We start from the raw sequence: 19,002 nt of genomic DNA, 5'->3' as shown, positions 1-19,002 counted from the left end.
CATTTAGTTAAGAAAACCCTCTATTTCAGGGGTGCCTGGGTGACTCAGTCCTTAAGTGTCTGCCTTCAGCTCAGGTCACGATCCCAGGGTCCTGTGATAGAGCCCTGCATTGGGCTCTCTGATTGGTGGGAAAAACGCTTCTCTCTCTCCCACTCTCCATGCTTGTGTTCCCTCTCTTGCTGTCTTTCTCTGTCAAATAAATAAATAAAATCTTAAAATAAGAAAAGAAAATCCTCTATTTCAAAATCTAGGGCAGAAAAAGAGCTTCTAGGGCGGAAGGACTGTCTTCCTCTGCCGCAATTAAGTGCCTCTGCCATTTACCCAGAGCCCAGCATACGTAAGGTATTTGTGGAAAAAATGAAAAGGCAGCTGGGAGCAGCTGGTGTGTGACTGGGAGCCCGCTAAAGGCAAGACGGGGACTGGGTGCATGGGCTGCAGGCCACTGCAGGAGCTTGGACCACGAGTGGCACCTTGCTCCTGTCACCCCCCACCCATGGCCTTGCCAACACAGGGGGCGGCGGTGAATGTCACTGCAAACACCATGGGACACAATCAGTTCCTGTTTAATTCTAGTCAAGAGTTCGAATGTTTATACATTTTTTAAACAAGTACATGCCCAGTTACAAATATAGAAAATATAAAGTACATGCATATTTCGAAGACACATGGGCTCTATCATACAAAACTATTCAGTGCACGTGTAAGCCTGAGGACCACGCAAAAGGGTTTCTACATATTAAGTATTTAGTACCTTCCAAAACTGGTGGTGCATTAGATATATCAGATGTTAACTCCTCTAGCGAAAACTTCTAAGTTTGTCATACACAATATATATAATAATTTTTTTTTAACATCAAATACCCGCACAGTGCAAGCCGGGAACACTGCAGAATGCGAATTTATCTGCTAGCTGATGATATCGAATAATCCGGACAATAATTTCGCCTTACTTAAATAACAGTTAACAGAATTCCTTTTTTCCAGCCTGAGTGGGTATTTCTGTCATGGGTGACCTAAGGTATTTCTTTTTTTTTTTTTTTTTTTGGATGGCCTTCCATTCTTTGATTCAAAAGCTGATTATAGAAACTAGGACTTGACATAATTCTGGTTTCTGTCAATTACGAGACAGCAATGAAGAAATGCGATCATTTTTGTCTACTGATCGTTTTCTCCATGATGTAATCTTCTAGGATGAGGGTTATTTTAACAGCTGCACCTTCCTCTGTGTCAAAATCATTCTGGTTTCCAAGTAAGCGAACAAAGATTTGCTCTTGGGGCCTGGAAGGAAGTTCAATTTTTAACTGCCTTAATTATCTATAGTTTAGGTCACGAAAGAAAGGAATGCCACATATAGGGGCTTTAAATGTCCCAAAAGAAAAGAAAACTTGCCTCCAAGGACACTGCTCCCAAGTGTGGGATTTTTTGTAGCATTTTTGCACTGTTGGTTATGTTCATTCCCTGTGCAAACATCCTCTGCCGAGGTCTAGCGTCGCATCAATATTTACGCTGGACACCTCGGCTGCCGCAGAATGCAAACCATCGCCCCAGATTGGTGCTCCCTAGCAGGCCGGGCTTGCGTCCAAGAGCAAAGGGTTTCTAGTTTTGCTTTTTGAATGAGTATCATGTGGCCTCCTTTCAAATTTGGCAGAAATGCTCTTTGCACAGGGAAGTGCAATTGCGTTCTTTTAGACTGGGTGAGAAAAACTTCCCCGAGTTGCTATGAAGACACGGCTAAGATGGGACATTAGTGTACTGAGATCTAGCTGTGGCAGGAGCCAGAGGTTTCCAGGCAAAGGTATTTGAAGACTGTTTTGAGAATTGTTTTAGCCTCTGTCAGCTGCACTAGACAACAACAACAAAAAGCAGCCCTAGGTCAACCAATGATGATTTGCTGTTATTCTCAGCCCTGCACTAGCATTGGCCCCTGAAGGGCTCCAACACATGGGGGCTCGAATAAATAGCATCCTGGGTCTGCTCCACATTTCCCAGGGCCATCAGGGCCAAGGGGATTAGCCTATGGGTGATAAAGAGAAGCAGGAATGAGACACCACCACTACAGGGCTGCAGGTAGACACCCCCTCCCCCAACCCGTAAAAGGTGAAGATGATGGAGAGAACGGGAAGGCCATCCTCATCCCACTATCAGGAGAATGAGCAGCGAGATGAGGAGGATCACGGGAGGGGGCGAGAAGAGGACGGCGCTCGCCCCCCTCTGGTAGTAAGCCTCGGACTCTCGCTGGTACTGGGTGACACACATCTGCTCCACCACGCGCTCCATGATCTTCATGTCGGTCTCCGTGAAGTTCTCGCCCTTGGTGGTGGTGGTCACCGTGTGCTGCTTGACCGTGATGTTGACGCAGTCGTGCACAAAGTTGTTCTGGTTGCTGTACTGATCCACCGGCTTGTAGTACACTTGGTTGGGGTAGCGGTACATGTTCTCACGGTAGTAGCGGTCCTCATAGTCGTTGCCAAAATGAATGAGGGGCCTGCTCATGGCGCTCCCCAGCATGTAGCCGCCCAGGCCCCCCACAACCGCCCCGGCTGCTGCGGCTCCCGCCACATGCTTCATGTTGGTTTTGGGCTTACTGGGCTTGCCCCACTGACCGTGGCTCCCACCACCTTGACCCCAACCACCGCCACCATGCGGCTGTCCCCAGCCGCCCCCGTGGGGCTGACCCCAGCCACCCCCGTGGGGCTGGCCCCAGCCACCCCCGTGGGGCTGGCCCCAGCCGCCACCACCCTGGGGTGGGTAGCGGTTGCCTCCAGGACTGCCCTGCCCTGGGTATCGGCTCCCCCCAGTGTTCCAGCCTCCTCCAGGCTTCGGCCGCTTCTTGCAGAAGCCAATGTCACTCCATGTGGCCACAAAGAGAACCAGGAGCCAGCTGCCTATGTGGCTTTTCACCATGATGGCTTATCTGCAAACAAAACAAAACAAAACAAAACAAAAAAAAAGAGGAGGCCGTCAGCATCCTATGTTTGAGGCATAAAGAATGAACGCCCAGCAAGGGCATCGGCATGTTGGTCACCAAGGCTCCCCGCTCCTACTTCTCCTTTGCGGCACTTATGACAAAAGTAATTTCAAAGAAAGCATTAACCCAACTCTTTCTCCTCTAGGGACAAAGGTGACCTTAAGATCATTTCTGGCTCTACTTCCTAGAAACCTGATAAGAGATGGAATGTCAGCAATGTTGCTTATGGTAAAAATAACTTGATTGATGAACTGCGTCTGGGCTGGGTGAAACTGAAAACATCTGGTGGGTTTGCCAGAAACTTTGCGCATCTTTGGGGCAGTGGTTACTGTAAACCAGGTATATCCTTGTGGGGACCCTGAAAGCTGTGCCCAAGGGACACTTGCTCCTGTGGGGTCTGGGGACTCTACACTCAGGGGAACCCTTTATCCATCAATATGGGTCTCATTCCCTTGTACTTGAGCAGCCATGTGTGGGGGTTGGGAGTGGAGACAATTCCCTGGTTGCTGCTGGGTGGACTGCTATGAAGATCCCTGTGTAGCCCCTTCTGGAACCTTTTTTTTTTTTTTTTTTTCTGGAACCTTCTGAGAACTTGGTGGAGGGGGCCTATAGAAGTCTGGGAGTTAGTAAGTCCCCCAGTTGAGCTCTGCAGGAATTAACTTTAAAATATTGCTGGGGCGCCTGGGTGGCTCACTGGGTTAAGCATCTGCCTTCAGCTCGGGTCATGATCTCAGGGTCCTGGGATCAAGCCCCGCATCTGGCTCTCTGCTCAGCAGGGAGCTTGCTTCCCCCTCTCTCTCTGCCTGCCTTTCTGTCTGCTTGTGCTTATGGTCTCTCTCTCTGTCAAATAATTTAAAAATCTTAAACAAAAAAAAAAAAAAAAGAAGAAAATTGCTGGCTCCTGTCTTCCTTCATCTGTGGGAATGAATGCCAGCAGGGGGGGCATCTGGTCTGCTGCTCTCTCCTCAGGGGCTAGGGCGGTGCCTGGCCCAGCGGGCACACAACAGTTACTTGTTAAATGAAGGGATGAACGCTCTCTGAACGTGTAAGTGCCTATAAGAATTTCCTCAAACTAATTCTCAATACAGGATTTTTTGGAAACAGGAAACATGCCGGATTTTGCAAGCCCTCTTGTAAATTCATCTTCTATAAAAAGAGCTGCTTAAAGAGGGATAAAAATGCCTGTGTTCACGAGTCACTGAGTGAGCCTTGATTCAGCATTTAATGGCTTATGAGGGACTTATTGTCTCCTAATATTTGGTACAAAAGAAACATAGGTCTTACAGAAAAAGGCTGGCAGTTCGGGAATTCATGAACAAATTAAGTTGCCCCCGATAATAATTTATGATCCTTCGCAGAATGTACACTTGTCCAATGAAAAATCTCCTTTCAGATGAAATGCCTCATCTACCCTGTTGCTCAGTTCTCAGGGCTGTGATCAAAGACACACAGACATTCAGGGGAAGGAGAATAATGAAATAAGTGAATGATTCTCCTCCCATTTATGCTTCTATCCTTACTGAAAAATCCGGGTGGCCATAGGTAAATAGATATATATTTGAAAGGTATGAAAGCAGGTTCAACTGCTCAGAGTGGGCCAATCAATCGGGATTTCCGGAGGCTCTCCTGGGTCGGGTCGGAGGGTCAGGGTCCTAAGATGGGCCGTTTGGCCTGATCCTCCCTCTCCAGCCCCTGGCACTGGTCTCCGGCAGGACCCCACCACGTGCTTAGGGGCTCCAGCTCTCTGCCTGCCTGCCGCCCACATTTCCACCCACAACCACAGGGAACTGGACTGGGAGAGTGTCACCCCCGGTCAACGGCTCCCAATCTAATGGGGTTTCACGTCAACAACTACTTCATTCACCCCAATGAGCCAAACCCAGCCAACACCCTATCCTTTTTTTTTTAAGAGTTTGATTGTTTATTTATTTATTTAAAGTAAACTCCATGCCCAATGTGGGGCTCCAACTCACGACCCCAAGATAGAGAGCCACATGCTCCACCAACCGAGCCACTCAGGCGCACCCCTCCAACCCCCACTCCAGAGTTATTCTTGAATATCCTCTTTCTCATAGCACACAATGAATCTACCAGCAAATGTTATCAGCTCTACCTTAAAAATAAATCCTAAATCCTGAAACTCGTCATATTTGCCAACACACTTCCTCTCCTGGGTGAAGCCTCTGTTGCTTCTCATGGGGGTCTTTTAACAGCCTCCAACCTGCCTCCCTACTATTCCCCAGCCCCGACTCCATGTTCTCTCTTCAGCAGCCCAGAGGCTCAGACAACCTTTTTTTAAGTAGATCACACCATGTCTCTTCTCTTCCCCCTCAAGTGGCACTCCTTTGTGCTCAGGGTAAGACCCCAAGTCCTGACCGTGCCATGTGACCTGCCTCCAGCTGCCCACCTCTCTCTGGCCTCCTCCTGCTCCCCACACTTGAGAAGCACTTTCCCATCTCAGGGCTTTTGCACTTGCTGCTCCTGGGGCCTGGAAGGCTCCCCCTCCAGTTACTCATTTGGCTCCAGTCTGCTCTGCTGTCAGCTCTGTGGGGCTGTGCATGTCACTCTCCCGGAGTCAGCAGCCTGCATCCTATCCCCTTATCCTGTTTCATTTTCCTTCAGAGTGGGGATGCCTACCTGACACCTATATTTTACTATTTACTTCCTGTTTGCCATCTCCATGGCAGTGTGGGCTCCCCCTGAGGTGGGAGTTTCTCTTTGTTCACTGTAGTGCCTTTAGTGCCTAAATGGAGTGCCTGGCCCACAGCCTGATATGATTAAGTGTTGAATGAATGGATGAGTGTGGAAACATCTGTAATAAGTCATAATAACCAAACTAAAAATTAAACTGTTACAAAAGTGAACCACTCTTTATGAATTTTCAAAGCCCTCTTCTCTGCACTGGCCCACTGTCCAACATCTCCAGTCCGGTTATAGGAACACTGAGCTCATGTGCCACCTGCCACGGGCGTCTCTGGCTGGCTGGAGAGGAGAGCTGACACTGTCGGGGCAGGAAGGAGACCCTGTTGCGAGGGAAGGAATGTGGAAGCTGGCTTTGAACACGCCTGCTCCAAGGCTATAAGAGTCGCAGCTCTGTAAGTTCTGGAGACATGTGAGCAGATGCTGACATTGTCTAGGAAAGGAGGCACAGAAGAGGGCCTTGGTCCCTGTGAAGCTGGGCGTAGGAGGTGGAGGGGGCTACAAGGCATTTGGAGTGGAAACGGTGGGGGTGAGAGAGAATGCCAGCAGTTGGGGGGAATCACAGAGGGCTTCCTGGAAGAGGAGCCTCAGTGCGCGGTGGGTCAGGAGGCAGGGCCAGGCAGTAAAGGTCCTCACCAGCAAGGTGAGCAGACATGCTGTCTTCCCTGGGACAATTTACACCTGTTGTGCCTGGTGCTAATATTAATAATGCCCTTTTTGGTCTCAAGAGTATCCCCGTGGGTTACTACAGGTAGCCCAATGCTAAGGCATGTTAAGTCGTCCGGACTTGATTATCAAAGTACTAGGGAACCAGTGAAGAGTTCTGGGCTCTCTCTGAGAAAGAATGTTGTGGAGGGTGGACTGGGGCCCGTGTGTGTGTGTGTGTGTGTGTGTGTGTGTATACATGTGCGGAGAAACTAGCTTTCAGGCTCCTGCAGTAACTAAGCTAGAGATGGTGCCCTTGTCAGGGAAGGACGGTCATGGACGGTCTGATTGGAAGGTAGCTTCTGGAGGGCTTGGTGTCTGAAGAATCAGGGTGGCACCTGGATTTCAGGACTGGGCAGCTGCATGGACGGGCACAGAACAGAGGAGAAGGCCTGGAGGGAGATAAATGAAGGGCTCGGCTCTCACTCGTCACTCTCATCAAGCTATGTATGTGAGACAAGAGAGACCAGGATGCAAGGGGGCATCAGAGCCGTGGTATGCACGCGCTGCTGTTCCATACGTCCATAAAGCTGAACGCTGGAGAAGTTTGGCTCACCACAGAACAGATGAAGACAGCATCATTTTAGAATCGGTTGAGAACCACAAAAGGAACATTTAGTTACGGAAAGTATTAAACCCAGCAACTACATTTTGAAGTAGAGAATCATTTCTAAATGTAAGAAGGAGACAAAACTTAACAGGGGACCTTGGAGAATCTCTCTCTGTGAAGAAATGAGGAAGATCTGGTATCATTGACTGCAAACCTGTCACTCTCTGTGAGTTCGGCTACCAAGATTCAGAGACGGCAAGTGACACACCTAGGATGACAGTGCTGGTGGGTATAATTGCTGGGGACAGAAACGGGACTCCTGAGCTCTTGTAAGATACTCTCTGTGAGTGATCGGCTTGTCCCCGATCCTCTGGCACATTTTGAGACCTGAAGGGCAGAGCCGCCAGGCAGAACCGAATGGGTCGCCCCTTCGGGTAAATGTGGCCTTGGCCATTCGGTATGGCCCCCGCCAGAAGTGCCAGGAGCAGGAGCTTCCAGATGGCTTCAGAGACTGGGACCTGGACCGCGGTGGCACCTCCAGCTCTGAGTCTGACTCTACAGCAACAAGTGCATGGAATCTGACCCCCCAGTGGGGGCATGATTTCTACAGGACTCTCCCCTCGTTGAAGAAGAAGGACCCCCACATTTATCAGAAAGCTGCCACCTTCTGTCAGAGAATAGCACCGTCCTCGGAGAGAAAGCAAGCAGCCGTGGCTAAAGAGAAGCAAAAGAAGATGCGGCCTAGGTACCTGAAGGGCCATGGAAGTGGAAGGAAGGCTATCTTGGAAAGAAGGCGAACTTGGACATGGTGGAGACCTCCAGTTGGAGACTCCAGCAGATCTCGTCAAAAGTTACGCAGAAGAACAGAAACCACTCAAGGAAAGCTTTCGGGCCCTGCTGCAGGGTGGAGGACAGTGAGGGCAAGGACAGTGACCCGCAGTGGCTCTGAGGTGGCGGCAGACACATGCGAACACCAGGCGGAGAAGGCCCGGGGGGATGCAAACTGGCTGGAGACGCTGAAGGGCAGAAGGACAATCACAGCCCTGACACCCGAGAGAACTGCCCACCTGGAGGAATGCTGGAACAATCCAGAGCCGGGGAAGGCGGGTGGCGTTCCCTAAAGGAAACTTGCACATACAAGGTCAGAGCCAGAGCAGCTGCAGGATAAGACGCCAGAAGCGGAAGGCCCAGAACTCGTGGAAGAAGAGGCAGGTCTTCAAGTCACTCTGCCCAGAAGAGACAGAGACACTCACGGAAGCCACAGGGAAGCCACAGAGAGATGAAGCCAGTCCACAGGGCAGCTGTTGGCACCTGACAGGCCCTGCAGGAAGCAGCCCAGCACAGGAAGGGAGGGCTCTGTGTCCCACCCCCACCAGAAGCCAGTCCCCCAGGGACGTAGGAGGGGCAAGGAGACACAACTCCTGGGCCCAAAGGTGACAGCTGGTAGACGTGAGTTACTCACCAGAGACTGCAGGCCTTTGGCCTCAACCCCAAATGGCTGTCCTTCTGCCAGCTGGGGCAGGCAACGGAGGAAGCAACAGGGTCCCAAGAGTGGCCCCTGAACTCCAGGGAATAGGCAGGAGCCCTGGGGTTCCTTGCCTCCAGTCAAGCCCCTGGATGCCTCTCCCTCATGCACTGTATAGATACCGTGTCTGCTGTGGGCAAAGAAGTCTTTCTATCCCACAGATGTGGACGTTTGAGGCCTCCCTAACAAGCTTACCCCAGCACCTTACCTTGAGACACACCTTAGACCCATCCCTCAAATGCTGGGCCCAGTCACAACCACAGTCAAGCTAAATGGCTTTATCAGCCTGCAGGGGCCACTGTTGCCCCTCCTACCCCTAAACCTTGGCAAGGTAGGGGCTGTGGGACCCGTGAGGGGCACAGGTGGTCCAGTGCAAGCTACAGTACTTGAGTCAGGCCCTGAGTGGGTGTCTGGGAGCCCTCGCTCCCTGCCCTGTGAGGGAGGCCCGGCTGCCAGGAGACAGGCATAGGGGCTCTGCCCGTCTGAATGGTCCCAGTTCGGAGGTTTCTGGGACTGATCTCAGTTGTGCTTGTCAAGGGGGTGAGAAGGGGAAGACATATCAGCTCCAGATTTCAAGCTCCCATATCCACCATGACATAAATAAAAAAATAAATAGTGAAAAACAAAACAAACAAAAAAGACATTAAGTATTTGACAAAACTCAATACCTGTTTAACACTAAAAAGCCTCCCCCAAACAAACAAACAAAAACCCCTCTTAGCAGACTAGGAATAGGAAGAAACTCCGCTAACTTGATAATGGTTATATAACAAAACCAACCAACATACTTAGTGGATAACCTCTGAATGCTTTAAGACCAGAAATAAGACAAGGATGGGGGCACCTGGGTGGCTCAGTGGGTTAAGCCTCTGCCTTCAGCTCAGGCCATGATCTCAGGGTCCTGGGATCGAGTCCCACATCGGGCTCTCTGCTAGGCAAGAAGCCTGCTTCCCCCACTCTCTCTGCCTGCCTCTTTGCCTACTTGTAATCTCTCTCTCTGTCAAATTAATAAATAAAATCTTAAAAAAAAAAAAAGAAAGAAGACAAGGATGTTCATCGCCACAGGACTGGAGATTCTGTTCAATGTCATAGGCAGAGACAAAGAAGTAACCAGGGCCAGTACTGCAAGGATAGAGCCGACTTTCATTGTTTGCAGTTAAAGTGACCATACACAGAAAACCCAACAGATTTGTAGAGACGACAAGAGACCCCAATACTAGAGTTCAGCAAGGCTGTGGGATAGAAGACTGGCCTACAAAAACCAACAGCATTTCTCTACATCAGCAATAATCAATTAGAAAAAAAAATCAAGAAAGAAGATAATCACAGCATCAAACCAAACTGTAAGGTATCTAGGGCTTGACTTAACTGAGAAGAAATAACACTTGAGCAAAAATAACTCCAGTAGGGGTGCCTGGGTGGCTTAGTCATTAAGCATCTGCCTTCAGCTCAGGTCATGATTCCAGGGTCCTGGGATCGAGCCCCACATCGGGCTCTCTGCTCAGCGGGGAGCCTGCTTCTCCCTCTCCTACTCCCCCTGCTTGTGTTCCTTCTCTTGCTGTGTCTCTGCCAACTAAATAAAAAACTCCAATAAAGAACACTAAAGATGATCTGAACAAATGGAAAGATACTCCACGGCTTTGACTGGGATGACTTGGTGATATCTGTCAATTATCCCACCCCTCCAAACAGTGAACCTGTAATTTCAATAAAACGCCAACCTGAAGTCCACCTGGGTTTTTTTGAGGAGGTCAATAAACTTACAAGGTGAGAGGAATGTCCACGAATAGTAAACTCAGCTTTAAAAAGGAACAGAAAAGACAAGGGAATCTACTGGATCAGACCTTAAATCCTACTATAAAGCCAGAGCAATAAAGACCACACAGTCAAAGTCTAGGAACAGATCAACGGACCAAGGAGAGCAAAAGGGCACATTCGGAGATAAGCCCCCCCCCACACTTTAGTAGGGGACTTGATATATGATAAAGCAGCCACCACAAATCAATGGAGACAGGAAGGCTGTTGAGCAGATGCTTCCAGGAAACCAAAGAAAAATAAAACTAGATCCCTAACACTACATGCAAGAGCGCACTCTAGGTGGAATACAAACCTACCTGAGAAAGGGAAAAGCACATTGTTAGAAGAAGAAGCCACAGGTGAATGCCTGTGTGACCTGGAGATGACCGGTGGGGGCAAGGGGGTAGTGGTACAGATTTTTAAACAAAGGGTACAAACCAAGAGGCAAATAAAAGTTTTATGACATAAAAGATAAGGATTCTTATTTAATGTTATGAAGGATATTGTGGACAAAACTAAGAGGAGTGCATAATGGTAAAAATATTTCTAGTATTGGGGTGCCTGGGTGGCTCAGTTGGTTAAGCGGCTGCCTTTGGCTCAGGTCATGATCCCGGAGTCCCAGGATGGAGTCCTACATCGGGCTCCCTGATTGGTGGGGAGTCTGCTCCTCCATCTGACTTCTCCCCTCTCATGCTTTCTTTCTTGTTCTCTCTCTCAAATAAATAAATAAAATATTAAAAAAATATTTCTAGTATTTATGGTCAACAGAAAATTCATTTCCAGAATGTACAAGGAAATCTTAGAAGCAGTAAGACACAGTAATAGAAAAAAATAGAAGGGCCAGAAGATACAAAAACTGATAATTGATAGAAGAGGAAAAGCCAAAAGGGCTTGAGAATATATTCAAAATCATTAAGAATCAGATAAAATGGGACCAAAAAAGGAAGATGTTTCACTTACACTTATCAGTCTAGTCAAAAAAAAAATAATAATAATCAAACCAAAACCAGAAAAGAGCTGGATGATGCCAAGAAGGCAGGGTGTGGAAATAAAGGAATCCACGTGACTATCAAAGGAGTGTGGGTGGTATAATTGAACAGAAAAAATGAAAATAAATTGAATGATTATTCAACTCAAAAAAGAAGAAAGAGAAAATTTCAAAATAAAGCATAATTATAAAGAAATATAGAGATGAAAGTAGAACTTAAATAAAACCCAGAAAAACGAGGGATTTCTAAGTAAAATCGAGTGACTTGAAAAGGCAACACACATACAAACATGGTCCACTGCCGAGCTCCATGTGGGAAATGGGAAAGGTCAAAAAACCTTAGAAAGAGAAGACTTTAAAAGGGTAACAACCTTTCAAATGCAAATGTTTTATGAATTAAAAATCTGTGTGGGAGGGGCTCCTGGGTGGCTCAGTGGGTTGGGCCTCTGCCTTTGGCTCAGGTCATGATCTCAGGGTTCTGGGATCAAGCCCCACATCAGCTCTCAGCCCAGCGGGGAGCCTGCTACCCCTTCTCTCTCTGACTACTTGTGATCTCTGTCAAATAAATAAATAAAATCTTAAAAAAAAATCTCTGTGGGATGGTTTGCTTTTCTATTAAAATATACATCATAAATATTGACTTTAGAATTAATTCAGCCAACAAGTATTTATGGAATAAGCAGTATATGCCAGTTTTTAAATAAATAGAAAATTTGAACTGACCAATAACCATAAAAGAAATGGAGGAAAAAGTTGTCCTAAATTCCATATTACAGTGTAACATTTATAGTACAATAGAGTATTGATTCATTCAACAAATAATTAAGTGTTCTCTAAGGTTCTAGCATTATGCTAGTGTGCTAGGGTGCTGGGGACACAATGGCGAGTAAGATATTTAGCTTAGGGGATGATGCCATCTCCTGAAATGACAGAGGCAGGTGGAGGGTCCCACTTGGAGAGAAGACCCAGGGCTGTGGTTTGGACACATTAGCTTGGCTACACCTAGGAGATGTTCAAGTAGGAGTATCAACTTGGGCAATTGTTTTAAGAGTCTGGAACTCAGCAGAGATAAATGTGAGGGCATCCTTCCCTGAGAAGCAGTGTCTATAGCCAAGGGGCCAAGGGCCAGGATTGAAACCCCAGCAATTGCGTCCCTAGTCACCCAGCCTCCACCAGTAAGGATGCCAAAATCCAAAAGAAAATACCGCCAAACTGATTTTAACAGTTTAGTAAAAGAAGGATACACTGTGACCAATAAGGATTATTTTGGGAATGTGAAGAGGCCTTAATTGGAAATCCCCGAATAGGTTAAGATGACAAAATGCTAAGACTCTGTGGAGATATTGAAAAATTTTCAATTAAAGTCAACCTCCATTCTTGATTTTTTAAGCTTAAGCTATTAACGTTTCTCTAGAACTAGCAGGCAGTCCCTTTCCATCAAGAATTGCCACCACAAATGCATGGCCTATATCCTATCTTAATGGAAGAAGGAAAGGCATCCCATCAGTGTAATGAACAAGACAAAAATGCAAGTAGGTCCTCTTATTTTTGATTGTTATGGAAGTTTCAGCCAATTACATCTCCTATTTGGAAAATTGGCCCAAAACATCTTAGAATAAATAAGTGGGCTCATTAGGGTGGCAGTTTTTGCAATCCATATATAAAAACCCAGCAAGTCCCCAAATTAATTATAATTAGTGAGAAGATTTAGCACAGATGCAAACATTCCATCCATAATGTTCCATATTGCCATTCTATCTATAATTACAATAAAATTTTTTTTATAGCATCTAGGATTTAACCTAAAAAGAAATAGGACTTGTATGAGGAAAGCTAAGGAATTTTACTGAGAGACATAAAAAGGAAGACTAGAAAACAAGCAAACAAACCAACAAAAAGCCAAAACAAACCAAGCCACACAATGTTTTTGTTTGGGAAAACCAATACTGAAAGATACCAATTTATCTTCAAGTAATCCATCAAATTAACACACTTTCAGTCAGAATTCAAAGGGGATTTTAAAGGACATGATGAAATGATACTCACAATTAAGAAGTCAGAAAAAAAAAAAAAGTCAGAAAAAAAATCACTGAACAGGAAGAAAACCTAGGGCATGCTCGGCCTGTCAGCTATCAGGATACACTGGGAAGCTACATGAGGCATTGTAAGGATCACATGGCATTGGTGTATGAACAATGGCAGAGCAATGGAACTTGACAGAAGGTACCAGAAAGATCCACAGATTATCACCCTGTTCATCCTATTCCCATTTACACATGAGCTGGCAGGAACTAGCTTAATGGTCGAGTGCCAAGGGCTGAACTTCTAATACTTAGAACATGTTATAACTTGAAACTTAACTGGTTAAATTGGGAACTGGCACCAGCTTCTCCCACTGCCCATAGACCCCAGGAAAATTCCCTGTCTTTCCAGGGCTAGGTAGAACCTCGTCATGTTTTAATCTTTTTGAGGACACTGCCCCTTAAAGAATGCAAGCCATAGAACATTTTGCAGAACATTTTGGGATGTGGGGTTGCACTGGTACCCTGAGGCCCTGGATTGAACAGGGCAAAAGACTGCCAACCTGGTCTGTCATCAGAATGACCAGAAGAGCTTTTTCAAAAGCAACATTGCTGAAGCCTATCCTGGGCCAACAGTGTCCAACAATGGCATCTGGGGATCGATAAAATCTTCCTAGGGGATCGCACTCCTAACCAGGCTTCAGAACTAGGGCCTCAGGAAAACAACACTGAACCACATTTACAATGCTTCTCATGAAAGAGCACACTTCCCTGGAAGTGATCACACGATAGTTTAGCAGTAGTAAGTAGAACACAGCTAAAAAAAAAGGATTAACAAACTGAAGGGAGAAAAACAAATGCTCCCCACCGTAAATGCTGGCAAGCACGGGATTCACTCCAGGATTATTCTACAATATACAGAACCATCCCTGGGTCAGATGACAGTGCGACGTGAATGCTTAATACACAGCCATGCACAGCTGATACAGTTGCCTTGGGAGAGGAAATAAGATCCTAAAGGCAGACTAGAACAGGTAAGATAAAACTACAGCTTCAAAAACCTTTCACCTCCTAAAACCTTTTGTCATCCGGTAAACAGTCACCTTCGGCATTAATCTGGCACAGAAACGTTATGTGATTATTATTATATTATTTTTTAAATGGCTGCTTCCTTACATAATTCAGCCTGATTGTAGGGAAAGCTATGACCATTTCCTGGCAAAATCAAGGTGATTTTGCAAGAATGATGGAATGGCTAGGAGTTACATACATAGACCCCAGCGGCCTCCCAAGCAGGGGCCTGTGATTGCAGCCTTTCCAGAGCCTTATTTTCTGTGACAGTTGGAGACTATTCAACCATCAGAAGGCCAAAGAGATTCCACAGGGTACGTACATCTGTCGTGGCTCCGCTGAGCTGGAGTTGTGTCTCTGAGAAGACAGACTGCTTCGGTGTGGCTGAAACAGCTCTGTTTCCAAATATACTCAGGAATCCTTAAAAACAGCCACAAAAAAAGAAAAAAACTAGAATGGATAAATAAATCTAAGAACTGATTCCTTAAAAGAAAAACCCAATATATACATTAATAAACACTAATAAATCTGTTCAAGAAGAAAATGAGACAATATTTGAAAAAAATGAGGTCATATAAAAAAAAAAAAACCAGCAAACAGGACACAGAGAAAATGGTGGGTCCGTAACATTTAAAAAATTGAGATATGTGACCTGTTTTAAAAATCGTATTATTCAATAAAAGCAACACACCAAGAAAAAAAAGGAATGTGAAAATCACCTCTCACTTCTATTAAAATGCCCATTTTTTGGTGCTTTTCCAAAAATTTAGATTATCCACACATGCATTCACATATGAGTAAATAGTTTAGATAAGTGCACTCTGACTTGTCAGTTTTCCCCAGATATCAGAGGCTCCAAAATCATGACTCTTAATGGTCACATACTGCTCCTACCAGTTACTAGGCCATGATTTTCTGAGCTACTGCCCTGCTGTTGTACATTTAGGTTGCTTCCCAGTTGGTTCTAATTTTAGATCATTCTGCACCAATGTGTGCCTGCATATGGCTTTTTGTTGGTTTGTTTGCCTCCATCGCAGGTAAATGTTTCTTCTATTGCAGGTAAATCCCCAGGGGTCGGGTTTTCTGGGTCACCACTTCTAACTTCTTAGTGCATTGCCAGATTGCTTTACAAAAAAGTGCATGGCACTTCACAATATCCCTCTTGGGTTGTGAACAGTAAAAGAATAAAGGGATACACACCAATGGTCAGTTTCACCTAAAGTTAATCTTGGCAACACACTGGGAAGTAGGTTTCACTTCCTCTATTTTATGAATGGACATGAGCAGGATTAGGAAATTAGGTGACCTGCAGGAAGTCACAAAATCAGTAGCAGCTCCACCTTTCTGAGCCCAACACCCCACAGCATCTCCAGATAACTGAATATGCAAGTTTCATGGCAACTGTCTCATAAGGGTTGTTACTACTATTGAGATCGTTTTTGTTCATTTAATAGATGTGAAATGATAATCGTCTGGCTTCCATTTGCATTCTATTCTGCAAATGGTTCATCATTTCACCATTTATCTATTATACAATTTATCTATTATAATCTCTCACTTTCCTTTTACATGTACGAAAAATTTGTGTCAGATACAAAAAGATACAAATCGCATCCTAGTTCTCCGCTTTTTTCCCTTTCCAGCTAGTTCTTTTTCATTTTAAGAGCTCCTCGGTGGCCACGTAGGTTAAATTGTTCATTTTCACCCGTGATTTTTGTTTTTCTTCTTAACAACGTCTGAGAGAGTTGTTCATTTTTCCAGCAGTCTGACCTTCTGTATTCAACTTTCTGTTCCTATTTTTTCCCGGTAATTAATAAAAATCTTTACTCCTATTCCACCTGGAGTTTTTCGCAAGGAAAAGGAAAGCACCTCAAATGCTCGCATGTGGGGAACTGCTTATTAAGCCGTGATGCTCTATGTGAAAGAAAAATACGCAGCCATGAAGGTAATCATGATCCGGGGCAAGAGACATGTGTCCCCGGGGGCCAGGCACTCCCCGGCCCCCAAGAGGGAGAAGGCGGCGGCTCCAGGCCCCAGCCCGCAGAGGCCCGAGGCCCCGCCCACGCCCGTCCGCTCCGGGGCTGCTCCGCCGAGGGCTAGACGGGTGCGGCCGCCTCTCGGGAGGAGTTCCCCGGCAGAGTGGGCCCCCACGCGCCGCGAACTCCTCTCCTGCCGCGGCCCCGGCCCGGGGCGGGCGGCCGCTCTCCCACCCCCACTCCGACATTCTCGGGGCGTCCCCGTCTTCTGCCTGCTGGCTGGTAGGGCGGCCAACGCGCCGGCGGCCGGGAGCCCCACGACCCCACGGCTCGTCTCCCCGGAGCCGCTCGCGGCCCTCCTTGGGTTCCCCAGCCGCGTTCGCACGAGGCGATCGCCCCCTACTTGCCCCGACCTTCGGCCCCTCCCGCCGCGGACCTGCGTGGGGGAGGATCAGACCTCGCGGCACACGGCCACCCCTCCCCACGGGCCAGGCCAGCCGCTCCCCCCGCCCCCAGGTCCAACCAGAAAAGCTAAACCGTGAGACGTCCCGCCTTAACCAACGCGCACCCTGGGGCAGGCCGGACGCGCCACGCGCCCGCAGGGAAGCCCCCTCCTTTCCTCACGGCCAAGGTCGGCCCCCGACCCCAGAGTCCCCGGGTCGGGCCCTCGGGTTCCGCGACGTCCCCGCCGCCCCCCAGAGCTCCGGACCCCCGCCCGCGCCCTGCGCTGGGAGTTTGAAAAGGCCACCGGGCTGTTTACCTGCCTTCTTCGGAGAGGAGAAGCTCGCCGCGCCCGAGCTGTCAGCGACTGGCGCGGAGGCGAGCGACAAGCCCCGCCCAGGGGGAGGGTCGTGGGCGGGGCAGGGAGGTGGCGGAGCTCGCGGCGGAGGTCTGCGCGCCGACCAATGACCGCGCGGTCTCGGCTCGTGCGCGCCTGCGGGCGCGGGCCCACGCGGAAAGGTGCACCGCTCCCAAGCGTGCCCGGGCGTCTGAGTCGCTTAGTGGAAACGTGTTGGGATTCGCTTCCACATCGCACCGGCTGATACCGCCTCCTGGTGTCATCACTCCCTGACGTTGCTCATTGACTGTAAAATCATCTTTAAAAAGAAATTCGGCCCGAAGCCCCAACTCTCCCGTTACATAATGGAGAAAATGAGACGTTAGGGAATGAGAAGGCAATTTCTGGAACTTTGGTAGCCAGAAATTTCTGAAGAGGAAAAAGATTTTTTCTACCTTGGATTGAGCCCAGCCAGGGTTCGTGAATTTTCACGGAAGTTCTTACAAGTGGAGGCCTAGGAAGGACGTTGGCCACCACTATTCGTTCATTGACTCAGTTTCTGCTCCTTATTTTGTGCAAAAGAGATTATTTAGACTAGACCTCACAAATGAGGAAAATGTCCTCCATTTAATGTCCGCTCACGTTACCTGAGGTACCTTGTATAAAACAGAATGGTATGCTCTGGACCGTTATTCTTGTGAAGAAATTAGGTAGGCATTTATAAAGTTTGGCCTGGGATGAAGTGATAGAGGGATGGGAACTGGGGTTTGGGGAACTGTTTAAATTATTACCCAAATCAGGACACTTGTAAAGTGAAAGAGGCACCAGTATGAATTAGGTGGGCGTAAAGCAAGATTGTCCTGGTAAAAATGGGACAACTAGTCCCCTTGTTATGAGCAAGGGGGTCCACTAAGCTTGTAAGAAAAGAGGTTTAAAAATATTGAGACACCTGTTGGAAACGGGATTTAGATTGCTCACCTATATTCCCGGGTGGATCACTCACGTGGGAGGAGACTAGTGGGCAGGAAGGGGAAGGCCAGAGAATAGAGAGAATGTGAAACAGTGTAGGGTGATGTTTATGTGAATGTGGGTAGGCAATTTGAAAGGTCAGCTGGGAAGGGGAAATGATAGGTTTGGAAAACATGGATGGCTAGCCCATGGGGTGATTCAGTAAGAGAGCTGGATTTGGGCCAGTTAGAAAGGAGTGTTAAGCAACAATGCTGTGGCTGTTTTTTATCCATTCAATCTTACATAATGATTAGGTTGACAGTACTTTACAAGCCTTAACTTCTTTCCTTGGAGATGGCTTATTGCCAGGTGAACTGGGGGAGGGGGAGGCAGAGAAGCATCTCCCTGAGTCTTAAACTGGGCTGGAGCCAAGAGTTGGTGACCAGATCAGATGGGGAAAAGGGCAGGCTTCCCTCTGGCAGGAGGGAGTCTATAAAGCTTGGTTAGAAGACCCTGAAACTCAGCCTTTTTTTTTTTTTTCCTCAAAAATACCCTATGTTTACTGACCAAATGTTCTCCCAGCAGGAGAACTCAAAGCCACAGCATTCCTTGGAGCGATTAGGGAGCCAAAGCGATTGCCTTATGTCCTAATCTGACTATTGTTGCTATGTAGCAACTACCCCTAAAACGTAGTGGTTCATAACCATCACCATTTACTAATGCCCATGGATGTACAGGCGAGGGACATGGACAGGCACAGCAGGGACATGGTTTCTCCCATGACTTCTGGGGCCGCAGTTGGGAAGACTCAGAATCTGATGGAGGTTGGAATCCCTGGAAGGGTCTTTCACTTGCATTCCTGGCACCTAAGCAGAGGAAACTTGAAGATCTTGTGTGCCTATTGGAATGCCTACACATGGCTTCACCACATGGCCTGGCTTTCCCCTAGCCTGCTGGTCTCAGGTGTGAAGGACT

The 19,002-nt window shown here is 47.5% G+C and overlaps 1 protein-coding gene across 1 annotated transcript; it reads right to left on the bottom strand.

Moving 5' to 3' along the window:
- Window positions 1-547: 547 nt before the first annotated feature.
- On the bottom strand, window positions 548-17,212 carry PRNP (prion protein). The gene is made up of 3 exons (XM_059133863.1): window positions 17,062-17,212; window positions 14,648-14,745; window positions 548-2,914 (listed from the first exon to the last, which is right to left on the bottom strand). The coding sequence occupies exon 3, from the start codon at window positions 2,902-2,904 to the stop codon at window positions 2,131-2,133; it is 774 nt and encodes a 257-aa protein (XP_058989846.1). The 5' UTR covers window positions 2,905-2,914; window positions 14,648-14,745; window positions 17,062-17,212; the 3' UTR covers window positions 548-2,130.
- Between the last annotated feature and the right edge of the window lie 1,790 nt (window positions 17,213-19,002).

This window comes from Mustela lutreola, chromosome 9 (assembly GCF_030435805.1).
Source record: "Mustela lutreola isolate mMusLut2 chromosome 9, mMusLut2.pri, whole genome shotgun sequence".
In the NCBI taxonomy this organism is placed as follows: Eukaryota; Metazoa; Chordata; class Mammalia; order Carnivora; family Mustelidae; genus Mustela; species Mustela lutreola.
The sequence above is the reverse complement of the archived record's forward strand: the minus strand, read 5'-3'. Positions and strand labels throughout refer to the sequence as shown.

Excerpts from the sequence above, each read along its gene's own strand:
- PRNP (XM_059133863.1), bottom strand. The coding sequence starts at position 2,904 with ATGGTGAAAAGCCACATAGGCAGCTGGCTCCTGGTTCTCTTTGTGGCC.